This window comes from Sus scrofa, chromosome 18 (assembly GCF_054392235.1).
Source record: "Sus scrofa isolate SSC_HxYL_T2T_F1_AM1 chromosome 18, Sscrofa_HxYL_maternal_Yorkshire_Landrace_v2.0, whole genome shotgun sequence".
Taxonomy (NCBI): Eukaryota; Metazoa; Chordata; class Mammalia; order Artiodactyla; family Suidae; genus Sus; species Sus scrofa.
In genome coordinates, this window is record NC_139400.1 from 58,968,207 (window position 1) to 58,991,339 (window position 23,133).

At 53.8% G+C, this 23,133-nt stretch overlaps 2 protein-coding genes across 2 annotated transcripts; one reads left to right on the plus strand and one right to left on the minus strand.

Moving 5' to 3' along the window:
• Positions 1–290: 290 nt before the first annotated feature.
• On the plus strand, positions 291–6,787 carry IGFBP3 (insulin like growth factor binding protein 3). Its single transcript, NM_001005156.1, is given in 5 exon segments — positions 291–800; positions 3,732–3,958; positions 4,730–4,849; positions 5,866–6,004; positions 6,683–6,787. Coding segments are annotated over 4 exon segments (882 nt in total). The 5' UTR covers positions 291–391; the 3' UTR covers positions 5,992–6,004; positions 6,683–6,787.
• Positions 6,788–15,857: 9,070 nt separating this feature from the next.
• Positions 15,858–20,176, minus strand: IGFBP1 (insulin like growth factor binding protein 1). The gene is given in 4 exon segments (NM_001195105.1): positions 15,858–16,024; positions 17,092–17,220; positions 18,230–18,414; positions 19,821–20,176. Coding segments are annotated over 4 exon segments (792 nt in total). The 5' UTR covers positions 20,167–20,176; the 3' UTR covers positions 15,858–15,892.
• Positions 20,177–23,133: the final 2,957 nt, after the last annotated feature.

Genomic DNA, 23,133 nt, shown 5'->3' on the forward strand with positions numbered 1-23,133 from the left:
GGGGTGGCGGGGCCATCGGGTTCCGGGGTACCCCTCGGGGCCGGGGGCTCCGGGCTGGCGCCCGGGAAGCAGGTGCCCAGGAGGCCGCGCGCTCCCCGCCCCCGCATGCCGACTGGCCGCCCAGGGCGAGGCGCGAGCCCCCGAGCCCGGTCTGCGCCGGCCCGCGCCCGCCCCCCTCCCCGCAGCCGGCGCGCCGTTCCGGGGCGTGTCCTCGGCCACCCGGCTTCTATATAGCGGCCGGCGCGCCCGGGCCGCCCAGATGCGAGCGCGGCGGCTCGGCGCAGAGGATTGGCCGCTCACTGACCCGCTCCCACAGCCTCGCGCCGCTCGCTGTCGCCCCGTCCCCGCGCCCCCCCGGCCGGCCGAGCAGCGGGCCCCCGCGGCCAGCGCCATGCAGCGGGCGCGCCCCGCGCTCTGGGCCGCGGCGCTGATCGCGCTGGCGCTGCTCCGCGGGCCGCCGGCGGCACGGGCCGGCTCGGGCGCGGCGGGCACCGGCCCGGTGGTGCGCTGCGAACCGTGCGACGCGCGCGCCCTGGCCCAGTGCGCGCCGCCGCCCGCCGCTCCCCCGTGCGCCGAGCTGGTTCGCGAGCCCGGCTGCGGCTGCTGCCTGACCTGCGCGCTGCGGGAGGGTCAGGCGTGCGGCGTCTACACCGAGCGATGCGGCGCAGGCCTCCGCTGCCAGCCGCCGCCGGGCGAGCCGCGCCCGCTGCAGGCGCTGCTGGACGGCCGCGGGATCTGCGCCAACGCCAGCGCCGCCGGCCGCCTGCGCGCCTACCTGCTGCCCGCGCCGCCCGCGCCAGGTGAGCCGCCCGCCCTTGGTGCGCCGAAGCGCGTCCCCCGGCCGGGGCCGAGGGTGGGGCCCCCGCGGTGACTTCGCCGCCCTTCCCGCCCCAGGGCTTGTGCTTGGGGAAACTGAAGCCTGGCCTAACGAGGCGAGGGCGCGCGCCGGAAGGGCCCTCCGCAGCCGGGTGCTCTGCTCCCTCCGTTCTTTTCGTGCAGCGCTTGGAAACTGCAAAGTGCTTTCGGCGAGAATAGGTTAAAGATTTCCTGGGGAGGGAGGGAGCGGGCGGAGATGAGCCGTCAATGAAAAGATCCCGGCCGAGGAAACTCTGGCCATTCAGGCCGGCGCCGCGCAGAAACGTGGGCGTGGACTGCGCAGCCCGACTCTGAAAGGCGGCTTCTGGCTCCCACAAACTCAGAGCCAACGCGTTGGTGCCAAGGATGCTTGGGGGTCGGCGGCCAGGGCGGATTCGGACAGGGGTGGCGGGCAGGCACGTTGGAGGAAATGGTACCTGGCTTTAAAAAAAAATACTGAGATGTGCACAGAGTTATGGTTTGCAAAGCAGTGTCACGTCCAGGGGTGTCTCCGAATCAGCGGGTGGGCATTGGGTGAGGCTATCTTCTGCGGTTGGACAGCCTGCCGTTCAGATAGAAGTGCCTCTCGAGTTGGAACTAGTCTCCTAAATTTCAAGCACGCTGAGACAGCCTCGCTCAGTTCTGGGAGAGACGTTCCCGCCGAGCTCAAGGCTAGGAGACTTCCGCCCTCACCTCGGGACACCTGCGGGGCAGAGCACCGTGGGCCGCCCCCATCTGGGGCTAGAGGGATGGAAGCCCCCCTGTAGTTTCCATACCTGCAGATTGCCACTCCCGGGCGAGGCTAGTTCCCTTCCAAGGTTAGTACAAAGGTAAAATTCCAGCTACCTAAAGCAGACACTATCCACTGGCTCTAGGAGACTTTGAATTCGTCTCTCAGGACACTTGTGTCATTTTTACAGTGATGGATACCGTGCATTAGACATTGTCATATTGTGTTAGGTTTTAATGGGCATCGCAACGGCTAGGCTACTGCCGTATAGGTAGTGGAGGTTGTTGTGGTTTATTATACAAAGATCTAAGTGACTTCAAAAATCCACGTGGAGGGGAAAGGGCAAATTTAAATCCGAGTCAAAAGTTTGTTTCAAAAAATCTGTCTTAAATGGAAAGGGCTTTTTTCTTCATGCCTGTCAGCAGCCATTAGAAAGAAACCAAGGAAGTTTAAGAAATTACTCAGAGTTCTTGGAAAAGAAATGCAAATATGTTTATTTACATGTTCTTAGCATCTCCTTTGTCCAGGTACTTCCCTGAGAAAGAAAAGAGACAATTAAAAGGGAGTTGCCTGACTGCCTAGTGGTTAAGGATCCCGTGTTGTCACTGCTGTGTTGTCGCTGCTGTGGCTCAGGTTCAATCCCGGGCCCAGGAACTTGCGCATGCTGTGGGTGAGGCAAAATTTTAAAAAGTAGAAAAGTAGAAGTTTGAAGGAACTTGAAACCAAATCCTACCAGTTAAGAGCTTACCCTCTCAGGTGCCGGGCTAGTGAACTTGCACTTCCCCAAACACCAGACCCCTGGGGAACTTGGCAACGCTCCCTGCTTATGGGGCTCTTTCTTTTCCTGGATGAGCACCCCAGGGAGGGCACCTTCCTGGAGAGAGCAGGGCCTCTGCAACAGGAGCGGAGTTTTCCAGCACTACTCAACCCTCCAGAAGCATCCTCGAAACTAGAGCTGGGCATCTGCTCTGCCGAGCCTAGAGCCAGCAGCCTTGGCAAGCTTCCAGGTGGGTGGACGGGCGTGTTCTTGAGAGGACAGAGAACAGGGCAGCTGGAGCCAGTGCCCTTGGCACCCCAGGTATACTAGATTCAGGATCAGATGGCGAACTTTGCCCCTCCTGGAAGGGAGGCCTAAGGGCACTGTGTCAGTGAAGCCATCCTATGACCGCCACCTGGCTGCCTAGACCCGGGCAGGAGGGAGGGGCTCCACACTGGCCCTTCTCCCTTCACGGGTCCCAGTGTGCTTAAAATTCTGGTTTCATTGTGGGCATCCCAACATCAACAGCAAGTGTGTCTTCATTAGTGCGATGACAAGGGAGCTGCAGGAAGTGGCTTCCTTTTCAGAGGGACGCTCTCTGGCACAAAGGGTTGTTCAGTCTGGAGCAGAAAGTAGGTGACCGTGACTTCCTCGTTCCCTTTGCTCCTGGGCGGACAAGGGAGGAAGGACTCCCCGGGGACAGTGCCCCAGAATGCGGAGGATCTGCACAGGTCTCCTGGGTGTTCCAGACCCTGCAGGGACAGTGAGTTAGAAGTGTGGCAGGGAGACCTAGAAAATACTACCAAACATGGCTCTAGTGTCTGGGGGCCTGTGGCCAAGGCACTTTGCAGAGAATTCAGTTTCCCCATCCAAGCTGTTTTGCCTGGTGCACTTTGCTCTGGAATTAGAATCCCTGGGGCTTGCGGACTCCCAGGTTGCTGCCATCACCCCAGCGCTTCTGATTCAGCAGGGCTGGGACAGTGCACAGCAGAGGATGTGCTGGTCCAAGAGTCCGACACTTGGGAGGCCTGCCCTGGAATAGCCCTGAATCCGCGGTGGAGCCTTCTCTGGCTCAAGGCTCAAGTCTGCCTCCTCCTGGTGGAGGCTGAGAGGTGCTTGAAAGCTGAGAGCATGAATAGCATTTTCTTCAGTGGCACCTGCTTTGCGCATCACATCTCATTTTTCAAAAATGGTTTCTTGAGGCCAAGCGAGTACCATTTGCCACTCGTATTAAGGAACAGTACTCGACCAAGGGTTTTTTTTAACTTCTTTGGAATTGTTCGATACCATTTCCGACTGGCTGGTACTTGCTCAGAATGGTAAGATTCTCAAAAGGCTGTCGTTAAATGCCAATGACCCTCAAGTCTGGGTCTCCCTGTGTCTTTCAAGGAAACGGCAGTGAGTCCGAGGAGGACCGCAGTGTAGACAGCATGGAGAACCAGGCCCTGCCCAGCACCCACCGGGTGCCTGACTCCAAACTCCACTCTGTCCACACCAAGATGGACGTGATCAAGAAAGGGCACGCCAAGGACAGCCAGCGCTACAAGGTCGACTACGAGTCTCAGAGCACGGACACCCAGAACTTCTCCTCTGAGTCCAAGCGCGAGACGGAATACGTGAGAGTGTTTCCTCTTCCTAATGGTGGGGTGGGGTGCACCTGGCCTGGGCACCCCGAGATCATGGGGTCACTCTTGACTCAAGAGCCCCTAGGAGTGCCCACCATGGCTCAGCAGGTTAAGGACCCACCTAGTACCCGTGAGGATGCAGGTTCGATCCTTGGCCTCACTCAGTAGATTAAGGATCTGGTGTTGCCATGGCCATGGCGTAGGTCACAGATCAGACTCGCATCTGGTGTTGCCGGGGCTATGGCATAAGCCTCAGCTGCAGCTCCAATTCTTTGACCCCTAGCCCGGGAACTTCCATATGCCGCATGTGCGGCCTGAGAAAGAGAAAGAAAAGTGGGAGAAAAGGAAAAAAAGAGAGAGCCCCTGGCAGTTCATCCTGGCGGTCCTGCTGATGCAGTGGGCAGCCACGAGCCCTCCTTGCAGAAGGGATATTGACCCTTCCATAAGGCACAGGTCTCTTGAGAATCAGCATCCTGCTCGCCAGGCCTCTGCAGGACAGAAGTGCTTCAGAAGGCTGGCTTCCTTTGGCTCACTTGGCCTCTGAGCATCCTGGCCGGTGGCCCCTGTCCCAATTCTGTGCCTTGCTCTGGGGAACCACGAGAGAGACAGGGAGCTGTGGTTGGCATCCGCGTGGGAATGGTAACTACATCAGGCAAAAGATGCTTGGGGCGCGCGTGGTAGATCCCGCCTGTGACGGCTCCCTGGGCGTTTCGGGGTTTGCTCAGACAGCGATTTCCCGGGTAACCCTTGCCTCCTCCGCAGGGGCCTTGCCGCCGGGAAATGGAGGACACGCTGAACCACCTCAAGTTCCTGAACATGCTCAGCCCCCGGGGCATCCACATCCCCAACTGCGACAAGAAGGGCTTCTACAAGAAAAAGCAGGTGGGCACCGTCAGCGGACAGACCGGCTTTCCATCCGAGTCTCCTGACCCTGCAGCCCCTGCTCCCAGCCACCCACCCCACCCGACACCTCCAAGGGGCTTCACCTACAGCCCTAAACCTGCCTCCACCCGCCACCTCTCCCTCCCGTCCCGCAGGGCCGTGCTTAGACCCTCTCAGGGGCCCTTGACTGGCCATGAAGGGACCTGGACGCACGGCCTTTCCCTGAACCCCTGCACCACGGAGGGATGTTTTTATCAACAACTGTAGAGAATGTCCATGAACACAAGGTCCTATGGCAGGAAGCTCACCCTGAGCTCCCAGGCCGGTCCCTTTCACACCCAGGCCTTTTTGATAGCGACCCCCGCTGTAAAGGATCAGACACACGGGAGACGTGGTCACTTTAAGGCTTGGCGAGTGCGCCACTGGAACCGCAGATCCCGTTCCGGCCGCATCTGGGTGGACTTTCTAATCGGACGCCTCCTCCTACCATCGAATGTACAGAACTAGTCCCAGAACAGCTCGGCCACGTTCAAAGGGGTAGGGGCCTGATCAGAGGGCCCGGCCTCTCCAGGGGCCCCTGGTCTCTTTCGACTGTTTGTCACTTAGGCAAACTCACCCTGAGAAGGTGCCATATACACGGTTTGGGGTGGGCTCTAAAAGACCCAGAGGTGACTAGCCCCGGGCAGATAGGACAGCGTCGTCCCCCGTCCCCATTTGATAGATAAACCTGCAGGACCAACAGGGTCCAGCATCCACCCCAGTGAGACCCCGAGGCACACAACCCCGCCAGGCCCTGTGCTTTTCTGGGGCACTTGTTCCACACAGCACACCCCCAGACACGTGCTGTGTGCCTGTGGCCCTGCCCAGATGTCCTTTCTCAGCTCAGCGGAGGCCGAGCTGGGAGGCCCCCCCTTCCTGCCAGGCTGCTCTGCCCTTGGCCTGGGCACCGGCCCCTCTTGTCAGGACCCCCACGGTGGGCCTCCCGGGCTTACTCGTCTCCTGTGCTCTCCCCACAGTGCCGCCCTTCCAAAGGCAGGAAGCGGGGCTTCTGCTGGTGCGTGGATAAGTACGGGCAGCCCCTCCCGGGCTTCGACGTGAAGGGGAAAGGGGACGTGCACTGCTACAGCATGGAGAGCAAGTAGACGCTGCGCCCACGTAAGCCCGTGGGACGGGCGGGGCTCCAAAGGGTGCGGGCCCCGGCCCTGGGGAGTGGGGAGGGCATCCGCAGATCCGTAACTATCCAGGCGCTGGTGACCCAGAAGCTGCACTGGCCCAAAAACAGACACGCAACAGGACAGGCCCCTCAGAAAGTTCAGGATGCAGGTTCCATCTCCGGCCCCACTCAGTGGGTTGAGGATCCGGCATTGCCCTGGGCTGTGGTGTAGGTTGCAGACGGGGCTCGGATCCCGCGTTGCTGTGGCTGTGCTCTGGGCGGGCAGCTACAGCACCCCTTCCACCCCCAGTCTGGGAACGTCCATATGCCACAGGTGCGGCCCTAAAAAGACCAAAACAAAGTGCAGGATGGAGATCCCGTTGTGGGTCAGTGTCCACGACCACGTGGGTTCGATCCTGGGCCTCACTCAGTGGATTTAAGACCCCGTGTTGCCATGCTTGGAAGAGGCCGTCATTGTGGCTGTGGCGCAGGCTGGCAGCTGCATCTCCAGTTTGACCCCTAGCCTGGGAACTTCCATGTGCAGCCTTAAAAAGTCAAAAAATTTAAAAAAATAAAAGATGCAGTGGGAGCCCCCAGCCTGCCAGTTGCCTGGGTGGAAGTTGAGCCCTTTTCGCTCTGAGGGTGGAGTTGTTTCAATACGTTCCTTCTTTTTGTTTTAGTTCATGTGGAGCTCAAATATGCCTTATTTTGCACAAAAGACTGCCAAGGACACGATCAGCAGCTGGCTACAACCTCGATTTCTATGTCTCCTTGTGGCGAATTGATTTTTTTTTTTTTTTAAACCAAAGTTTAGAAAGAGATGTTTGAAATGCCTGGTTTTCTTCCAAACGGTGACTTTGGCAGGCATCTCTCCACTTTCCAGTAGTTGGTGAAATGCAGTTTGATTTTTCGTATCGCTTCCTATAAAAGTACTTGTAAGCTCAAGCACAGTCCGGCCATAGCTCACCCCGCCCCGGAGCCGTCCCTGTCCGCTGACACCCCCCTGACCCTCCGCTTCACGCCTTAGCCACACTGTTGCTTACGCAGACGCAGGCTTTGTCCCCACTCTGTAAGATGAGACAGGCCTCATCCCAAAGAGGAAAAAGCCCTGTACCCGGGTGCTTGCACGTCCCAAAGCATCCACGGGGAGCTGCATCTTGGAAGCGAAGGCCCAGGGATCCCTAGAGCAAGAAGCTATTTTGTCTGTCCAAGGGACCTGTACTGCTTGGCTACAATGAGAGACTAAGGTGGAATCTTATAGACGAACAAACAAAAAGACCAAGAATGTTCTGGAGAACGCTGGGAACCTGCAAGGGCAGGGACTTCTGACCCTCCTTTGTCAGGTGGCTTCCTGAAGACGCAGCCTTTGCTGAGGCCCCACGGGGCAGGGGGCAGGGCGACAGCCAGAGCCATCACACCTTGTAGCCTCTTCTCTGATGGATGACTATGGAACGTAGTGTTTTCCCAGTCAGCAATGCAAGAGCAAGTTTATTCTGGAAGATAAGCCTCTGAAAGGCCAAGGAGGTTTATTTTCATCTCTCACCTTTCGTCCTCCTTGGCACCCTGTACAAAATAATTCCGTCTAAGCAAGAATGGTGAGTGGCTGGCTGGAGAGCCGGTCAAGGACACTGGGAGCCCACGGACTGGCCCTTGCTTGCTGCCCTCCGAACCCCTCCTCTTCCTGACTCCCAAGTACACACAGCGAGAATCCCCTCTTGACTGTTCACCTTGTATATGCATCGTCGTCCAAATAGGGCAGCCCCTGTACCGTAATCCTAGGTGAATCCTTAGCGATGCTAGAGCATAGAAGCATGGCCGTGACCTGGGAGGGGGCTCGTGCTCGGTCCCCGGCCGCCCGGCTGTGGCCTCTGGTTGGGCACCTGCTGCACACAGCCCTCCTCGAGAACACAAAGGGATCTTCAGACGTTCTGCCTACCTATTAGCTTTCCTTTATTTTTTTAATTAAGTTTTTGAGAAAAAGAAAGGTATTTTTGAAAAGTTTGTCTTGCAATGTATTTATAAATAGTAAATAAAGTTTTTACCATAACCCCCCCCTTCCCCGTGTTAGTGACCGGCTCCAGGTTTTGTGTTATTAATGAAATAATGCAGGGAGGCAAAGATGCAGTTCCTGTGGCAGGAACTTTCCAACGCTCCGGCTTCCACCTCTGGCCAGGGAACCCGGGTGCCCTGATCTGCAGGGAGCCTCCAGTTCTGGAAGTTTGGATTTTTGACCTCGCTCCTGTCCAAAGAGGGGGCAGGGGAAGCCGATCAGCAGATCTACCTCGGTGACCATCTGGCCCTGGTTGCCTCTAGGTTGTGTCCCCTGTTGTCCTATCACCACCAGGGCAGCCTTCACGGCTGAGTGACAAGGCATGGACAATGCCGGAAGATTCAGCTGCTCTTCCTTTCCCTGGGCCCCGTCCCCCTCCTGCTTGGAGAAGGGACTGGACAAGGAGGAGTGAGACTCCAAGAGATGCTGGGTGGGGTGCTGGGGTGTCCATCTCCTGTCTGCAGCCTTGGGACAATTGCCTCTTGTCACCAAGCCACTTTAGGCAAAATTCTGAGACTCTGGCTTCTGGCCATGGAAGGTAAACCACATAAGCAGGTAAGTGGGAGATCAAGGAACCTGTTTAGAACCACAACGGCCCCATTGCTGGAACATCTACGAGGAGTTCCCAATCAGAACTGTGTGTGCCAAGTGGAGAGCACTGTAGGTGCCCTGGGAAGGGGGCTTGGGGTGGGGGGTGAGGATCCTGGGGAGGCCACAGGTGGCAGCCAGTGCCTGGGATTCTGGGCAGGTGCTTGGCAGGCCTGCCATGAGCCAGGAGCCGCACAGCCGCACAGGAGGCCCCTCTGTAAGCCCACTGGGTTTGCTTTCCTGGAAGCCCCCTGCCCCATCACAACCCCTTTCTTGTCCCCACTCTCCACTTCCTTCCACACCCGCGGTCACCTTTTCCAAATGCTGTCCTACCACATCCAGTAAACACGAGTGGCACCACCTGGTCGTCCCCCATAACCCCCCTCCCTCGGGCACCCAGCTGGACCCCCAGAGTCCCTCTGCCTGCCCCCGACCCCCAGGCTTCAGCTTTCACAGGCCAGAGGGTCGTGTCCCCAGCCACCATCCCTCAAGGGCGCACAGAAATGGGGGGGGGGGGTGTGCTCATCCCAGCGGTCAAGGCCATGCTGCTGCTATGGCAACCACTCACCAGAGTTCAACCAGCAGATGAACATACCAGGAAAATACCAATCACTGAGGCGGACGTGCTGACAAGAGCATCGGGAAGGGGGCCTTCTCTGGTGAGGCAGCCTGTCCAGGGCCAGTTTCTCTTTCCGTCAAACTCCTGGGACAGAAACCTCTCCAGAAAGGAATAGTGTGCCGCCACTAAAATGTTTTTGATGTTAATAATACCGAAAAACACTCCTGGTGGGGGAGAGGAAGAGCGGAAAGCAATTACACTGTGTCCACACACGCGCACATCAAAACCGAACGGAAATACACCAAAACGCTGCCCTGGTTACCCCGAGGATGAAGAGAATGTCCTTATTTTATTTCTATCTCATTACAGTTTCGACAACTTCCATAATGAACACGAATGCATTCCTGTGTATTTAGAAAAGGCTGGGAGTCCCTGTTGTGGCTCAGTAGTTTGTTTACTCACCCGACTAGTATCCATGAGGATGTGAGTTCGATCCCTGGCCTTGCTCAGTGGGTTAAGGAGCCAGCATTGCTGTGAGCTGTGCTGTAGGTCACAGATTTGGCTCAGATCCCATGTTGCGGAGGCCGTGGGGTAGGCCAGCAGCTATGCTCCAATTTGACTCCTAGGCTGGGAACTTCCATGTGCTTCAGGTATGGCCCTAAAAAGCAAAAAAAAAAAAAAAAAAAAGAAGAAGAAGAAGAAGGAGTTCCCGCCGTGGCCCAGTGGTTATCGAACACAACTAGTATCCATGAGGACTGGGGTTCAATTCTTGGCCTTGCTCAGTGGGTTGGGGATCCCGTGTTGCCCTGAGCTGTGGTGTAGGCGTTGGTGTGGCTGTGGTGGAGGCGGGCAGCTGCAGCTCCGATTAGACCCCTAGCCTGGTAACCTCCATGTGCCGAGGGTGTGGCCCTAAAAAGACAAAAAAAGGAAGGAAAGAAGAAGGGAAGAAGGAAAGAAAGAGCCCTGTGTGCCGCTTGGGTTGCGGGGGGCTCGGGGAGGGAGGGGCCGCAGCCTAGAAAGTCACCTGCTCCCAAAGCGGGGCGGGGCGGGGGTGGGGGGTGGGGGGGGGGTTCTGCTCCCATCAGCTCCTGGGCTCCCGCAGCCGGTGTCCACAGCGCAGCCACACCCAGACCTCGGGAAGGGCCTGGGCCCCCTCCTGGCCCCACAGTCCACCAGCTTTTGTCCTAGAATATGCACTGGGCGGCACATATGCCAGAAGCATGTGCGGGATCACTGTTGGTAGAGCCAGCAAGATCGCAAAGATGAGCAAGGGAAACGTGCAGCCGGCCGTGGGTGGGTGCAGAGGAAAACGGGGCCGTGGGGAGCTCAGTGGCCTCGCTGCTGTTTTCTCTTCCTTTTGTTACCAACCAGGGCCCTTGGACCCTTTCATCAATAGAAAGTGTTAAGAGGCCAGATGAGAGTCCCAGGCGAGGCCACAGCCCCGAGGGAGTGAGAAGAAGTAATAGAAGCCCTCGTTCATGCCCTGAGCTGGGGTGAAGGTAGGGCTGGATCCAGGGTTCAGGCCACAGGGGTGGCTTGGGTGATCTGCACCCCCGGCTTGGTGGTGCCTCTTGCAAGGATCCTGTGCAGTTGCTGCTTTTGCTCCCTGCTCCTCTGAAGTAGCAATTGAGTTTTGAGCTCTTTGTATCTCATTGTTCATAATTTATCCCAACTAGAGCATGTGTGAAGTTATTTTTAGTCCCTTCTTGTTTCTTTGTATTCTGTTGTGCAAGGAGATTTCTGTCCAGGGGCAAGCACTGCAGCAAAGGTCCCAGCCTGTCTCACTTTCTTATGTAATATAATATAATATAATATAATATAATATAATATAATATAATATAATATAAAAGTGGGGTTTTTTGGCTACTCCCTGAGGCATGCAGAAGTTCCCAGGCCTCTCGCCGCCGCAGCAACACCCTGAGCCACGGCAGTGATAGTGCTAGGTCCTTAACTTGCAGAGCCACCAGGGAACTCCTACCTTAGATTTTTTTTCAGTGGCGTCCCAATGTCTGTCTCAGGGTAGATTTATCATAACATCTTTACCAATCTCAGCACCGAACATGCAGTTTCTTTCCATTTAATATTTAAAAAGTCTGCAGCAAATTTTCTTTTGGTGTTATTGTTGTTTGGGGAGGGTTGTATTTTTGAGGTTTTGTTTAATTTGGAAAAACTGGTCAGGGACGGTCTTGCTGAAAAGGGACTTTTGAGTGGAAACAGAAGGAAGTGAGGGAGCGAGTCCTCTGTGGCCTGAGGGCGAAGCAGCCCCAGCATCCATGGCAGAGGCAGGAGGAGAGGAAGTGCGTGGGGGGAGATGGAGCTGCGGCCAGAGAGGGGGCCCGTACCCAGAGCCTTGGTATTTGCACTGAGTAAACGGAGAGCTGGGAGGCTCTGGAGGGGACCGACCTTGTGGAGCTGTGTCAGGCTGGTCAAGCTCCTTGACAGGAGCCAAGGAGAGACCTCCAGCCAGAGGCAGTATGGCTCAAACCAGTCCTGCCCACAGGAGGCTGAGACACGCCTGAGTCAGGGCATACTTTGAAGGTAAGGCGTGGACTGGATGTGAGGGTGAAAAAATGGCTGTAGAATGTCTAGAATGACAGAAAGTCTGAGCAGCTAAAGCAGTGTTTCTCTTGAAGAAGAAAACAGAAGACGGCCGTTTGAGGAGGGGCTGAGGACCTCTGTACAAGTTAAGGCTGAGACGCACCTCAGAAATGCCCCGAAGACTTGTTATTAATGGTGTCTGAATTCTATCCCATTGGTCCGTGTCTACCCTACCCAGCAGTGACACACATAAGATTACCATTGCTTTGTGGAACATTTTGAAATCAGAAAGAGTCCTACTTTTTTCTCTGTAGCAAGTGGGACCTGCAGCCGGTGGGGCGTGAGTGCAGATGAAAACGTTAACTCTGGGGGTGGCTTTGGCTCTTCTGGGCCCCTTGCAGTTCCGCATGAATTTTAAAATCAACCTGTCAGTTTCTACCAAGAAGTCATTACGATTTTGAAAAGGATTTTTCTTAATCAGCAGGTCAATTTAGGGTGTATTGCCGTGATGACAATATCACGTCTTCTGATCAATGAACATGGTATGTTTTCTATTTATTTCGATCTTCACTAACTTCTTTTGAAAATATGTTGTATGTTTCAGAATATAAATTTTGTGTTTCTTTTGTTAAATATTGTACCAGGTATTTTATTCTTGTTGCTATTGTGAATGAAATCATTTTCTTAATTTCATTTTTGATTGTTTATTGCAAGCATCTAGAAATACAATGAACATTTATACACTGACCGATGAGACTGCAATGTCATACTCGTTTATTATTTCTCACAGTCCTTTGGTGTGTTACTTAGAATCTTTATGCATAAGATGGTGTCATCTTCAGAAAGGTGTCGTTCTTCTGCTTCCTGTGCCCGAATGTTTTTTATTTCTTTCTCTTGCCTATTTTCCCTGGCTACACCTCCAGTACAATCTTGAAGAGAAGCTGTGAGAGTCAACATACTGGTCTTATTTCTGATCTTAGGGAAAAGCCTGTAGACTTTCATCATTAACTATAATGTCAGCTGTAGTTTTTTTCCTAGATGCCATTTGTCAGCTTGAGGAAGTTTCCTTCTATTCCCTAGTTTGTTAAGGGATTTTATCATGCAAGGGTATTGGATAATGCCAAATGCTTTTCCTGTGTCTTTTGAAGGGATCATGTGATTTTCGGTTTTTTATTCTATTAGTGTGATTTATAACCTTAATTGATTTTAGGATGATGAAATAACCTTACATTCCTGCAATAAATCCCACTTGCTCACGGTGAATGATTGTTTAAAAATGCTGCCGGATTCTGTCTGCTAGTATTTTGTTGAGGATCTCTTATTCATAAGAGATTTGGGGTTATACTTTTTTTTTCCTCGTGGTATATTTGTCTGACATGGAACCACAGTCAAACTTTTATGAATGTAGGCTCATAAAATGAATGGGGACGTGTTCTCCCATACCTTTTGGACGAGTTTGTGAAAAGCTGGTGTTCTTTAAGTGTTTGCTTGAATTCGTCAATGAAGTCATCTGTGCCTGGGCTTTTATTAGCAGGTAGTTTTTTCATAACTGATTCAGTCATTTCCCCCGTTAAAGGTCTAATCAGATTGTCTAATTCTTCTTGGGTCAGTGTTGGTAGTTTGTGTGTTTCTGCACATGTTTCCCTTTCATCTCAGGAATCTAATTTGTTGGTGTACAATTGCTCAGTGTATTCCTTTATAATCCATTTTATTTCTGTAAAATTGGTCTTTCGTTGCTGGTCCCAGTTAGGCACGTCCTTGCCCTTCTGGGTCAACATAGCTAAAGTTTTATCCATCGTGTTCATCTTTTCAAACAAGAAGCTTTGGTTTCATTAATTTTTCCCTATTGATTTCTGTTCTCTATTTCATTTATTTCCAGTCTCATCTTTATTATTCCCTTCCCTCTTCTTGGTTTAGGTTTAGTGCATCCTTCCTTTTCCAGGGTCCTGAAGTTATTGAGATTTGTTTTTCTTGATAGGGGGCATTTATAGCATTTGATTTCCTCCTAAGCACTGCTCTAGCTGCCTCAGATTTGAGAGTTTCCCAAGCTAAGGAGTAGAGAAGTACTGTCCTAATTTAGACCCACAGAGGCAAACGCATGAAAACCAGGGTGATTTTCATGGGCGTGGTTCCATTTGGATCTCCTGCCTCTGCTTGCTGTGAGGACTAAATGCAGCAACACCCAGGGGCTGACACAACCACAGAGACGGTCCTGTTAACAGTGCTTCCAGCCTGGGTCAGACACGGAATAGATTTCAGTCACGACTGGGGCAGAGGTCCTCCTGTCCCTGCAGGAGCTGTGTCTTTGGAGCCCAGACAGGACTTGTGTCCTCACAGGACTTGCTGTCGTGACTAAAGACTCAACACATGGCTACATGATTTTACATGTGAACAGAAAGAGCTGCCCTGTCTGTGAACAAGATTGACCTAAGGGAGCTGCTGAGAAGCTGCTGGCGAATCAGGTGGATGCAGTGACAGATGGGGGCTCTGGAATCGGGAAGGACAGTTAACGTCATCTGCCTCACAGGTGCCCATCAGCTTCTGATCCTTTGGAAAGAAACTGGAGCTAGAAATCTGAGATGTTGTTGCTGAGTGTGACGAGAGAAGCCCTAGGACTTAGGTATCAGCCCCATATCTAAGACTCTATTGATACTTGAATTTTTGAGTTGCTACTTTTGACTAATTACCCAAACATGCCTTGGTCCAGGCAGATCAAAGCCCCCAACTTTGGTTGCACCTACAGATGAAACTCTGTAGGTGCCATTGGGCCGGTGCCATCAAGTTTAGAACTGTGTCACTAAATTTGCCCAAAAGTCACCTCCTTGCATCATGCAAAGTCCACCTTCCCCAGCTCCGCTCCTGAGCCTGCACCTGAGGGGCCCACCCCGCAGGGCCTCATGAGGGCTGAAGTGCTGGGGGATGTTCCCATTGCCATCTCGGGATGGCAGTGACCATGACACTGTCCATGCAGTCACTTCTACCAGGTGGGATGAGGCCATGGCTGACCCGCATCCTGCTGGCTGATACATTTTAAACAGCGAGTCTGAGGGCTGAGGTCACAGTGAGTCCTGGGGCCTTGGCAGTTGGAGGATGGCAGCCTCAGGGTGGGAAGGAGGAGACCCAAGACAGAGAACTGGAGGCCAGACCGGGGCAGGCAGAAGTGGGATCCGCTGAGATGGGCGAGGTACCCATCCAGGGAGCTATATGGAAGGAGCAGTCAGCAGGGCAGGCTGGAATGGGGTGGGAGCACTGTCAGGAAAAGCAAGCTGGGGACAGTTTAAGAAAGAAGGAGTCCACAGAACAGAGAGCCCATGCCCTGGGCTCAGCCATGCAAACAGAGGGTTAAGAAGGGTGCCACCCAGGAGGTCGTCCCTGATGCCCCGCAGAGGACAGAGGCCAGGCAGCGTCAGAGAGGAGATGGGTAAGGAGGTGAGGAGAGGTTAAGGAAGTGATTCCATCTTGCCTTGAAGGTGAAAGAAGCCCTGATCTATTCACAAGAGGAAGGGGAGGAGCTCTTGGGGGGATCTTGAAGCACCAAGGATGGGGGATTCAGGAAAAACAAAAGAGTAAGTTCAACAAGTGTTCACAGCACTAGGAATGTTCTGGTGTGGGTTATTTATTTATTTATTCCAACCTGTTTACACTGCGCATGTGTGTTTGACAACGCAAATTTTACAATCACATGTAGCTTTGACTATATGACCAGCCTTGAACCTTCCCTGCAAATTCACGCTAAACACGCACCTGTGCAATAACCACAGTAGAACATCCTTAAGCGCAGCCTAGCCATCCTCCGTCCAACCACTTGAAAACAAATCACTGCTACACATGTGGTTTTGCGTTTTCGAGCAAGTATTTTCCTATGCTCTTTAAAACAGAAGCAGGACCTCTGAAGAGCAAAAACACAGTATTTACATACGGCATGACAGGAAGTGTTTCATGATATATAAATTAGTGTAACACAAGTTACTGTGTAGAAAAATAAACTTACAGTGAATAAATAAACTATAGCTTTATATGTCAAGTAATACATGGAGTAGAAAAAGTAATTCCTACATATATACATATATATAGTGTGCGTGTGCATTCTAGAGTATAAATATACTATGTACTTAAATATTTCACGTGAAGGAAGAGAGCCTATTGCATCTCTTTTCAGTTCTGTGAGTTAAAATACTGATGGCATTTGGGGTCCCCTCTGACCGCCGTGGAGCCCAGGATCTTCTTCCCGCTCCAAGGGTAGACGCACCAGCAGAGCCCAGGCTCTCCTTCCAGGGACGTCTCGCACTGCAAAGAGAAGCAGCAAGGTCAAGAGCAGCGCCTGAGAAGCTGAGGGGGAGGCAGAGCTCTGTGCTGCCCAGAGCCACATGAAGAGCGTGGCAGCTGAAAGCCAGGGATGGGTGCCACCCACGGGCCAGGACCATGACTGCGGGCAACTCCAACACCCTCCTGGTTCTCCTTGCAAGATGGAGATGGAGGTCCGGGGCCCCGGGCAGGAAGGACGTCACGCGTGTGCAGAGTGGTCCAGCATGTACTTCCCTCCACAGCCCGGAGGGAGCTGACCTGGCTGTCCTAGTCCCCGGCCAACTCGTCATCGGTTATCAAGCATGTCCTGCCCCTCCGTTGCCCCTGGAAATATCCACAGAGCCTGGGCTTCCCTGAGACCTAAAGGGCTTCTCAAAATTAGGTCTTGGTTTGGTTTGGGGTTTGCTTTTTGGTTTTGTTCTTTGTTTTCTTAGGGCTGCACCTGCAGCATATGGACGTTCCCAGGCGAGGGTTCACATTGGAGCGGCAGCTGCCGGCCTACGCCACGGCCACAGCAATGCCAGATGCCTGACCCACTGAACGAGGCCAGGGATCAAACCCTGCACCACAGCAGGAACGCCCAGTCTTGGTTTGTTTTGATCTCATTTGTTATCTGGCAAGCCCAAACAATGCTACTGTAGTTCAGTAGAAAGTTCATTTTCCTTTGGGGGATAAAATAGCCAAACAGACCCTCGCTTTCCTAGGTAGGGTTCCTCTCTCTACGGCAGAGAAACTGAGATCTAAAATGGGAAGGGCCTCAGCGGGGACCCCACCTGCTCAGGCTTGCTGGGTAATGGAGTGCCACTCAGCCCAGGGCCCCTGAATGCAGGCATCCCCCCCACCAAACACTGAGCTGGTCTTCAGGCTGAGCGGGGTGAGATGGGGGGAAGGCCTAGCGGCTCCTCGTCCCAGGGGGTGGGTCTTCCCTTAATATAACGTGTCATGGGGCCTTATGGGGCTTCCTTGGAGCTGGACACCATGTTTGCTGAAAAGACTGGCTTTCATGGGGGTGTGGGCAGCCAGGGCTGCCCCCGTAAGGATGCACGCACCTGTTTGCTGTGATAGAATCCGTTCTTGTTGCAGTTCGGCAGATAAAATTTGTAAAGTCTGTCCCCTGCCTTCTGCTGCTCCCTGGCTAGTCTGTCCAGCACTTTGTAGAGTTCTCGCTGGCAGGGCTCCTGAAAGAATAATTGGCCGCTGGGTCAATGACAAGAAACAGCGTGCGCCCAGCATCACGGGGGACAATGGAAGAGGGTTTGCGTGGGCTCTGGGGACCGGCCTGGACCCGCCTTCCCTGGGCCTCCTTCTCTCACCTGTAAGAGGAGGGTGGCTCGTCTCTCCTGAGCTGTTAAGATGAAGGATGGGAACCCCAGGCCCCCCCTCACTGAACATTTGCTAAACACCTGCAGGAGGCAACCGCTGTCACCAGGTCCAGGAGCAGTCCCGCCCCTCCTGCCCCACCCCGGGGGGAGGGGGAATTCGGGCCCCAGCCATCGGTTGAACGGAGAATGGGTACAGCTCCCTGAATGAAGGCCTCAGTAACAGACGTTCTAAATTTTGAGCATCGTTCCTGTGCCATCTACAAGGTTCGTTAAACAAAAACCAAAATCATTGGACAACTGGAGATAAGGGTGAAACTTGCTCCACGTGTCATCATTTCAAGATGAAACTCTGAAGGGCCCAGGAAATGGTTCCTCCCTCTGCTTTCCTGCTGGTAGAAGTGATTTTCTTTTTATGGCAAATCAACCCAAGTCACTCCAACTTTGGTTCTCTGGCGCCCTCAAGGGGTAGAACTGAAAACAGACATCAGTTAAGATGCCATGGGATTTGGTGTTTCACGGGGACAGGGTTTCCGTTTGGGAGGATGAGAAAGTTCTCAAGATGGGCAGTGGTGACGGGGAGTGCCACTGAATGGTGAAAATGCTAACTTTTATTATGAAGACCGATACCCTGATTTTAGAGATGAGCTCAGAGACATGAGATAATACATCTCAAGTTGCACAGGACAAGCTGCATTTTCTTTCCATCCAGCAGCCTCCTCTGCCGAAAGCGCTGGTGTTAAAAGCTCAACAAAGCTAAGCTGAGAGATGTCTTTGGGAAGAAACGTGTTTCTATCCAGGGCTCAGAACCGGACCAGCACCGCCCAGCAGGTCCAAGCGAAAGAGTCCACCTGCCCCGGGGCCTCACCTTCCACTTCTTGATGTCGGTGGCCTCGAGAGCCTTCATGCTCTCATAATTATTGATGGCGTTCCAAAGGATGGGCAGGTCTTCGCTGGACGTGGCCATCAGGTGGAAACTGTCCAGGAGCTGCTCCTGGGTCATCTCTGTGCTCTCAGGGGACGTAGTCTCTGGGGCAGCGGGGTCCTTTGTCTCTGAAAACAGAAAGTCAAAAACCCATGAGCCCCTCTGCCAAGCATTTGCCGCCACTGAAAGGTGCCTCCCTCCGTGCAGAACCAGACCAGGACAGGACGCTTATGCTGACCCAGACTACCGCCTCCTCCCCCTTTAAAGGAACTTCTGATGGTTTCGGGGGACAGGGATGACCCAACGGCAAGGCCAGTTCTGTTCTGGGAAAATAGTAAACCTCAGGCTTGGCCAGAGTGCCCTGTGGTTTTGCTTCTGAAGTAGCCACAGGAGCATTTGTGGAAGCCTGGGAAGAGACCTGAGAAAGCCATGGATTTGCAGTTCAGTTCCCCAGAACCCATCCTCAGCTTTCCCATCGGTAAAATGGGAGGTCAGTAATTCTCTGTGAACAGATGGTAGGATTCATCTGGAAATGGGGTCTGTGTGGCTGCTCTACCCCCTTTTATTCCAGGGGTTCTGCCTTCCCACAAAGTAACTTCTTTACAACCCTGGGAAGACAAGGGGGCAACTTTCTTGCAGAGCCCTAGGGTTTGATGTGGTGCTTGGACAGAAGAATAGAGAACTGGCTTTCCCTGGCGGGGGGGCGGGGGGTGTCATGTCTTTTGAGGACCATAGCTATGACTCCATTTCATTGATTCTGAAGGCAGAGAACCAGCAGGAAAACCCTGTCCCCTCCAGTCCCATGCTCCAGCAGGTCCCTGTCAGGGCCCAGAGCCTCAAGAGTCCTCCAAGAATCGCAGACTCACACTGGACACGCCGCCTCCCCAACAGGGGGGTAGGGAGAGGGGGCAGCGGAGGAGGCATTTCCTCTGCTTCCCACTACAAATAAATCACCGCTAAATTCAGGAAAGTTCTGATTGTCAAGCTGTGAGGAGGCAGCACACACATCAAACACTGTTTTTCTATGGCCATGAATGCAAGCGTAGTTTTTAGCCTAAACTTTCACATTATGTTCTGTAAACATCTGGGAAGCACATAGTGTCTGCACAGGACGTATATTACAAAGGACATTCCAAACACTTCCCAGGAGGCCCACAGGCCGGGGCTCCCACGGCAGGCTTTCCCGAAAGCCGGTCCACTGGCAGAGAGGAGGGCCAGGGGCGCCTGGAGTGGCACCCCACTGCCCGGGGCACCCCCATCACCTCCTCCTGCCTCATGTCTGGATATCTAGGGGTCCGTGGACTGCCCAGCAGGGCTGGGCTCCCTTCCCAACTCGCCCACCAAGCTGTGCATGTCCGACCCTCCCCGAGGGGACCCCCGGAAGGACCGTGAAACACTGGGGTTCCTCTGGATGACCTAAAATCTTTTCTCCTTAAAGGCTTTGGCCGAAAGCTCCCATGGGCTGCGGGGTTTGGTGAGCCCCTGCCCTGTTCGCCCCAGGAAAGGGATCCCAGTGGGTGGGAGATGGTGGTACCTGTGGCCTCGGCGCTGGGCGCAGGCATGCAGGCTCCCTGGCCCCGGGTGAGGGCGTGCAGGGGCCGCGGCTCCCCGGGCAGGGCTCGGCAGCTGAGCCCGCGGGCGCAGCGCGCAGTGGCCACGCCGCAGGCGGCACCCAGCGGCAGGGCGCACGTCGGGCAGCAGCCGCAGCCGGCGGGCCGGGTGGCCTCCGGGCACGAGGCGGGCACGGGCGGGCAGAGCGCGAGCCTCTCGGCAGAGCAGGGCGCGCAGTGCCAGGGCTGGAGAGCGCCGGCGGCCGCGCCGACCTGCAGGGCAAGCGAGAGCAGGAGCGGCCAGGCGCGGACAGCGGGGACCTCGGGCATCGCTGGGCGGGGGTGGCGGTCAGGAGCAGGTGTCCACTGGGAGGCGGCGCGGTGGCCGATGCTGGCTGCGCGGTGGCGGTGGCGCTGGTGCGGCGGCTGATGCCCTCTGGGCGCCGCGTGCGCCTTTATGAAGGGCCACCTGCATCCGCGGTTAATGATTGACAGAGCCGCACGCTTGAGCCCGGTGTTCAAAATAAGTTTGTTTTGCTCGTAGGCTCAAGGCCCTGCGCAAACCGTGGGTGGAAGGAGGGTAAACGGTTCAGGTTTCATACGGTGTTTGCCCCGTTGTTAGGGTTCCCACCTGGAGCCAAAGTGCAGCTTCAGCCAGGAGAGCAATGCCAGGTGGAGGGTGGCGCTGGCTTGTTTTGTTCAAGGGTCATGCTCGGCCAGAGCCTGCTGATGCTCCCGGGGACCCAGGGAGAATCCCAGAGATGAGCTGGGCAAGGCCAGGGCACTTGCCAGTTTGCAAGCAGGAAACAGGAAGGAAGGATGGGCTTAGAACTCAGGTCGTTGCAAGCCAACGTTGAAAGCGAAGCCCAGAACTGCTTCTCTCCCTGCAGGAAGAAGGTCCCCAAAGCCCCTTAACTGCTGTCTGCAGAGCCTTTCCCAGGAGGAAAGAAGAAAGGAAAGGGACAGATCCTCCCTGGGCAGTGCCAGGCTCTGGCATCTCACCACAGCCTCCAGAGATCCAGCTTTGTTTGTTTGCTTGCTTATTAAAGTATAGTTGATTGACAACGTTTGCCAATTTCTGCTGTACAGCAAAGTGACCCGGTCATACCTATACATGCATGTATTTCTCATACTATCTTCCACCACATTCTATCCCAAGAGATTGGACATAGTTCTCTGTGCTGAATGATAGGACCCCATTGCTCATCCTTCTAAATGTCATTGTTTGCATCTACGGACCCCATCCCACTTAACTGAGCTTCCAGAGAGGGGAAGGGCTCAGAGCCGTTCAGAGAAGGGTCCAAGGCTGCAGAACGGAATGCAGACCCCAAGCCTCCTCTGACTTTCAGCCTCAGTCCAAATTTTTATGGGGCGTCCACTCCCAAGGCTACCGCTCTGTTAAAATTCCTGCTTCTGGATATTCCCTTGGGCGGAAGGAACAATGTGCCTTCAAAGACAGTAAGAAACGGGCCTGCCCGTGCCCAGATTCTGTAGGCGCTCTCTGGCACCCTAAACCTGGACACCGGGCAGCTGTTGCCAAAGGGAAGGCAGCCCCATATTTACGGATAGAGAAACATCGCCACTGTTGTGCCCGATAAGCACAATTTTCAAGTGAAAACGAGAAGGTACGGAATATGCTATTGGTTTTGCTATTAGTTTTGCACCAAAAAAAAAAAAAAAAGGTAATATGAATGCAGATGTCACTGTGATTCTAAATGTATTGACTATTTCGAGAAGAATATGTAAGAAAGTGATACTTTCCTGCCCTGGAGGGAGAGGTAGGAAGTTAGGTGTCTGAGAAAGAGACTGGTTTTCCCTTCACACTGGTTCTCTTTTTTTTTTTCTTTTTTGGCCGCCCTGTGGCATATGGAGTTCCCAGGCCAGGGATCAGATCCCAGCTGCAGCTGTGGCAACGCCCGATCCTTAACCCACTGTGCCCGGCCAGGGATCGACCCTGCCTCCCAGTGCCAAAGATGCCACCCATCCCCTGGCACCCCAGCTCCTTTGTAGCCTTCTGGATATCTTTCTGAATTTACATTATGAGGGCATCTCACCACAGCCCCCAGAGACCCATCTCGTTTGTTTGGTTGGTTGGTTGGTTTTTCTTAAAGGATAGTTGCTTTCTGTTGCACAGCAAAGCGACCCATGTCTCACACTCTCCTCCATCATGTTCTATCCCAAGCGATGGCATATCATTTCCTGAGCTGTAGAGTAGGAGCTTATTTCTTATCCATTCTAGATTGCAAATCCATTTAGGATTTACGTTATCTAGTAAATGCTGCATTATTTGGTGTTATCGGGTACTTACGTTATGTATCTTATCTCAAGAAAGAATGAGTAAAATTAATTTACTAGCTTTTTTTTTCCCCTAGCTACCTCACTGGCTGTGTGGCCTTAGGCAACTTACTTGTTTGTGTTCTACCACTACTGTGTCAATAAATTGTAACACACACACACACACACACACACACACACACACACACCGGCATCTTCTCAGCAAACCATCAACATAAGCTTGGTGAGAACATTTGCAGGTGGAAGTTCACAGTCATATTGGTTGTTTTTTTACAGAACAAAAGTCAGTGTCCGGTGAAGGAGCTGACCAATGCTTTTGACCTTTTAACATTATTTTCGAGGTAAGTTCCTAAACGATTTCACTTCCCTCAAAAGAACTGGAATTTTCCAGCTCTGAATTTTCTCTCTTGGCTTTCTCGATTTAGAATCAGTATGCCCACTTAAAAGTTTTCTGAATGACACACATGACGGAGAGAATCATCTGGTAAAGGCTTGGGGCCCGCCTCCTGTGTGCCTGGCAGTTTGCCAGCCCTGGACAGTTCACCCAGTTGCGCACTAGCCCAGCGAGATCCCTCCCTCCCTCTCCCAGGCCTTGGTCATCCTGCTCGTAGTAGAAGTTCCTCTCCTGGGGGATCGATGTCCCAAATGTTTCCATGGCTTACCTCGGAGCAGCAGCAAACCAAATGGCCCTCAACCCAGAGAGAGGTCTCCCTGCTCCCAGCCCCACTGGCCCAAATGGGCAGGATGCTTCCTCGAGGCCTGTGTAGGTAGGCTGTCCCTCTGTCCTGTGGGGTGAGCTGCCCTCCCCTGGCATGTCAAGAGGTACTTGCTCTTGGGCTCATTTCCAGGCACATCCTGAATCCCAGGGCCTGCTGCCCAGCGGTGAGCATCCACAGCCTGGCCTGGCCTTCCACGCTCCCTGTAGTCTGACTTCGGGTCTGGCCCCTGTTAGCATGAGGGGGTGCTCTCCCGTCTTACGTGTTGTAGCCTCCTCACTTGCCT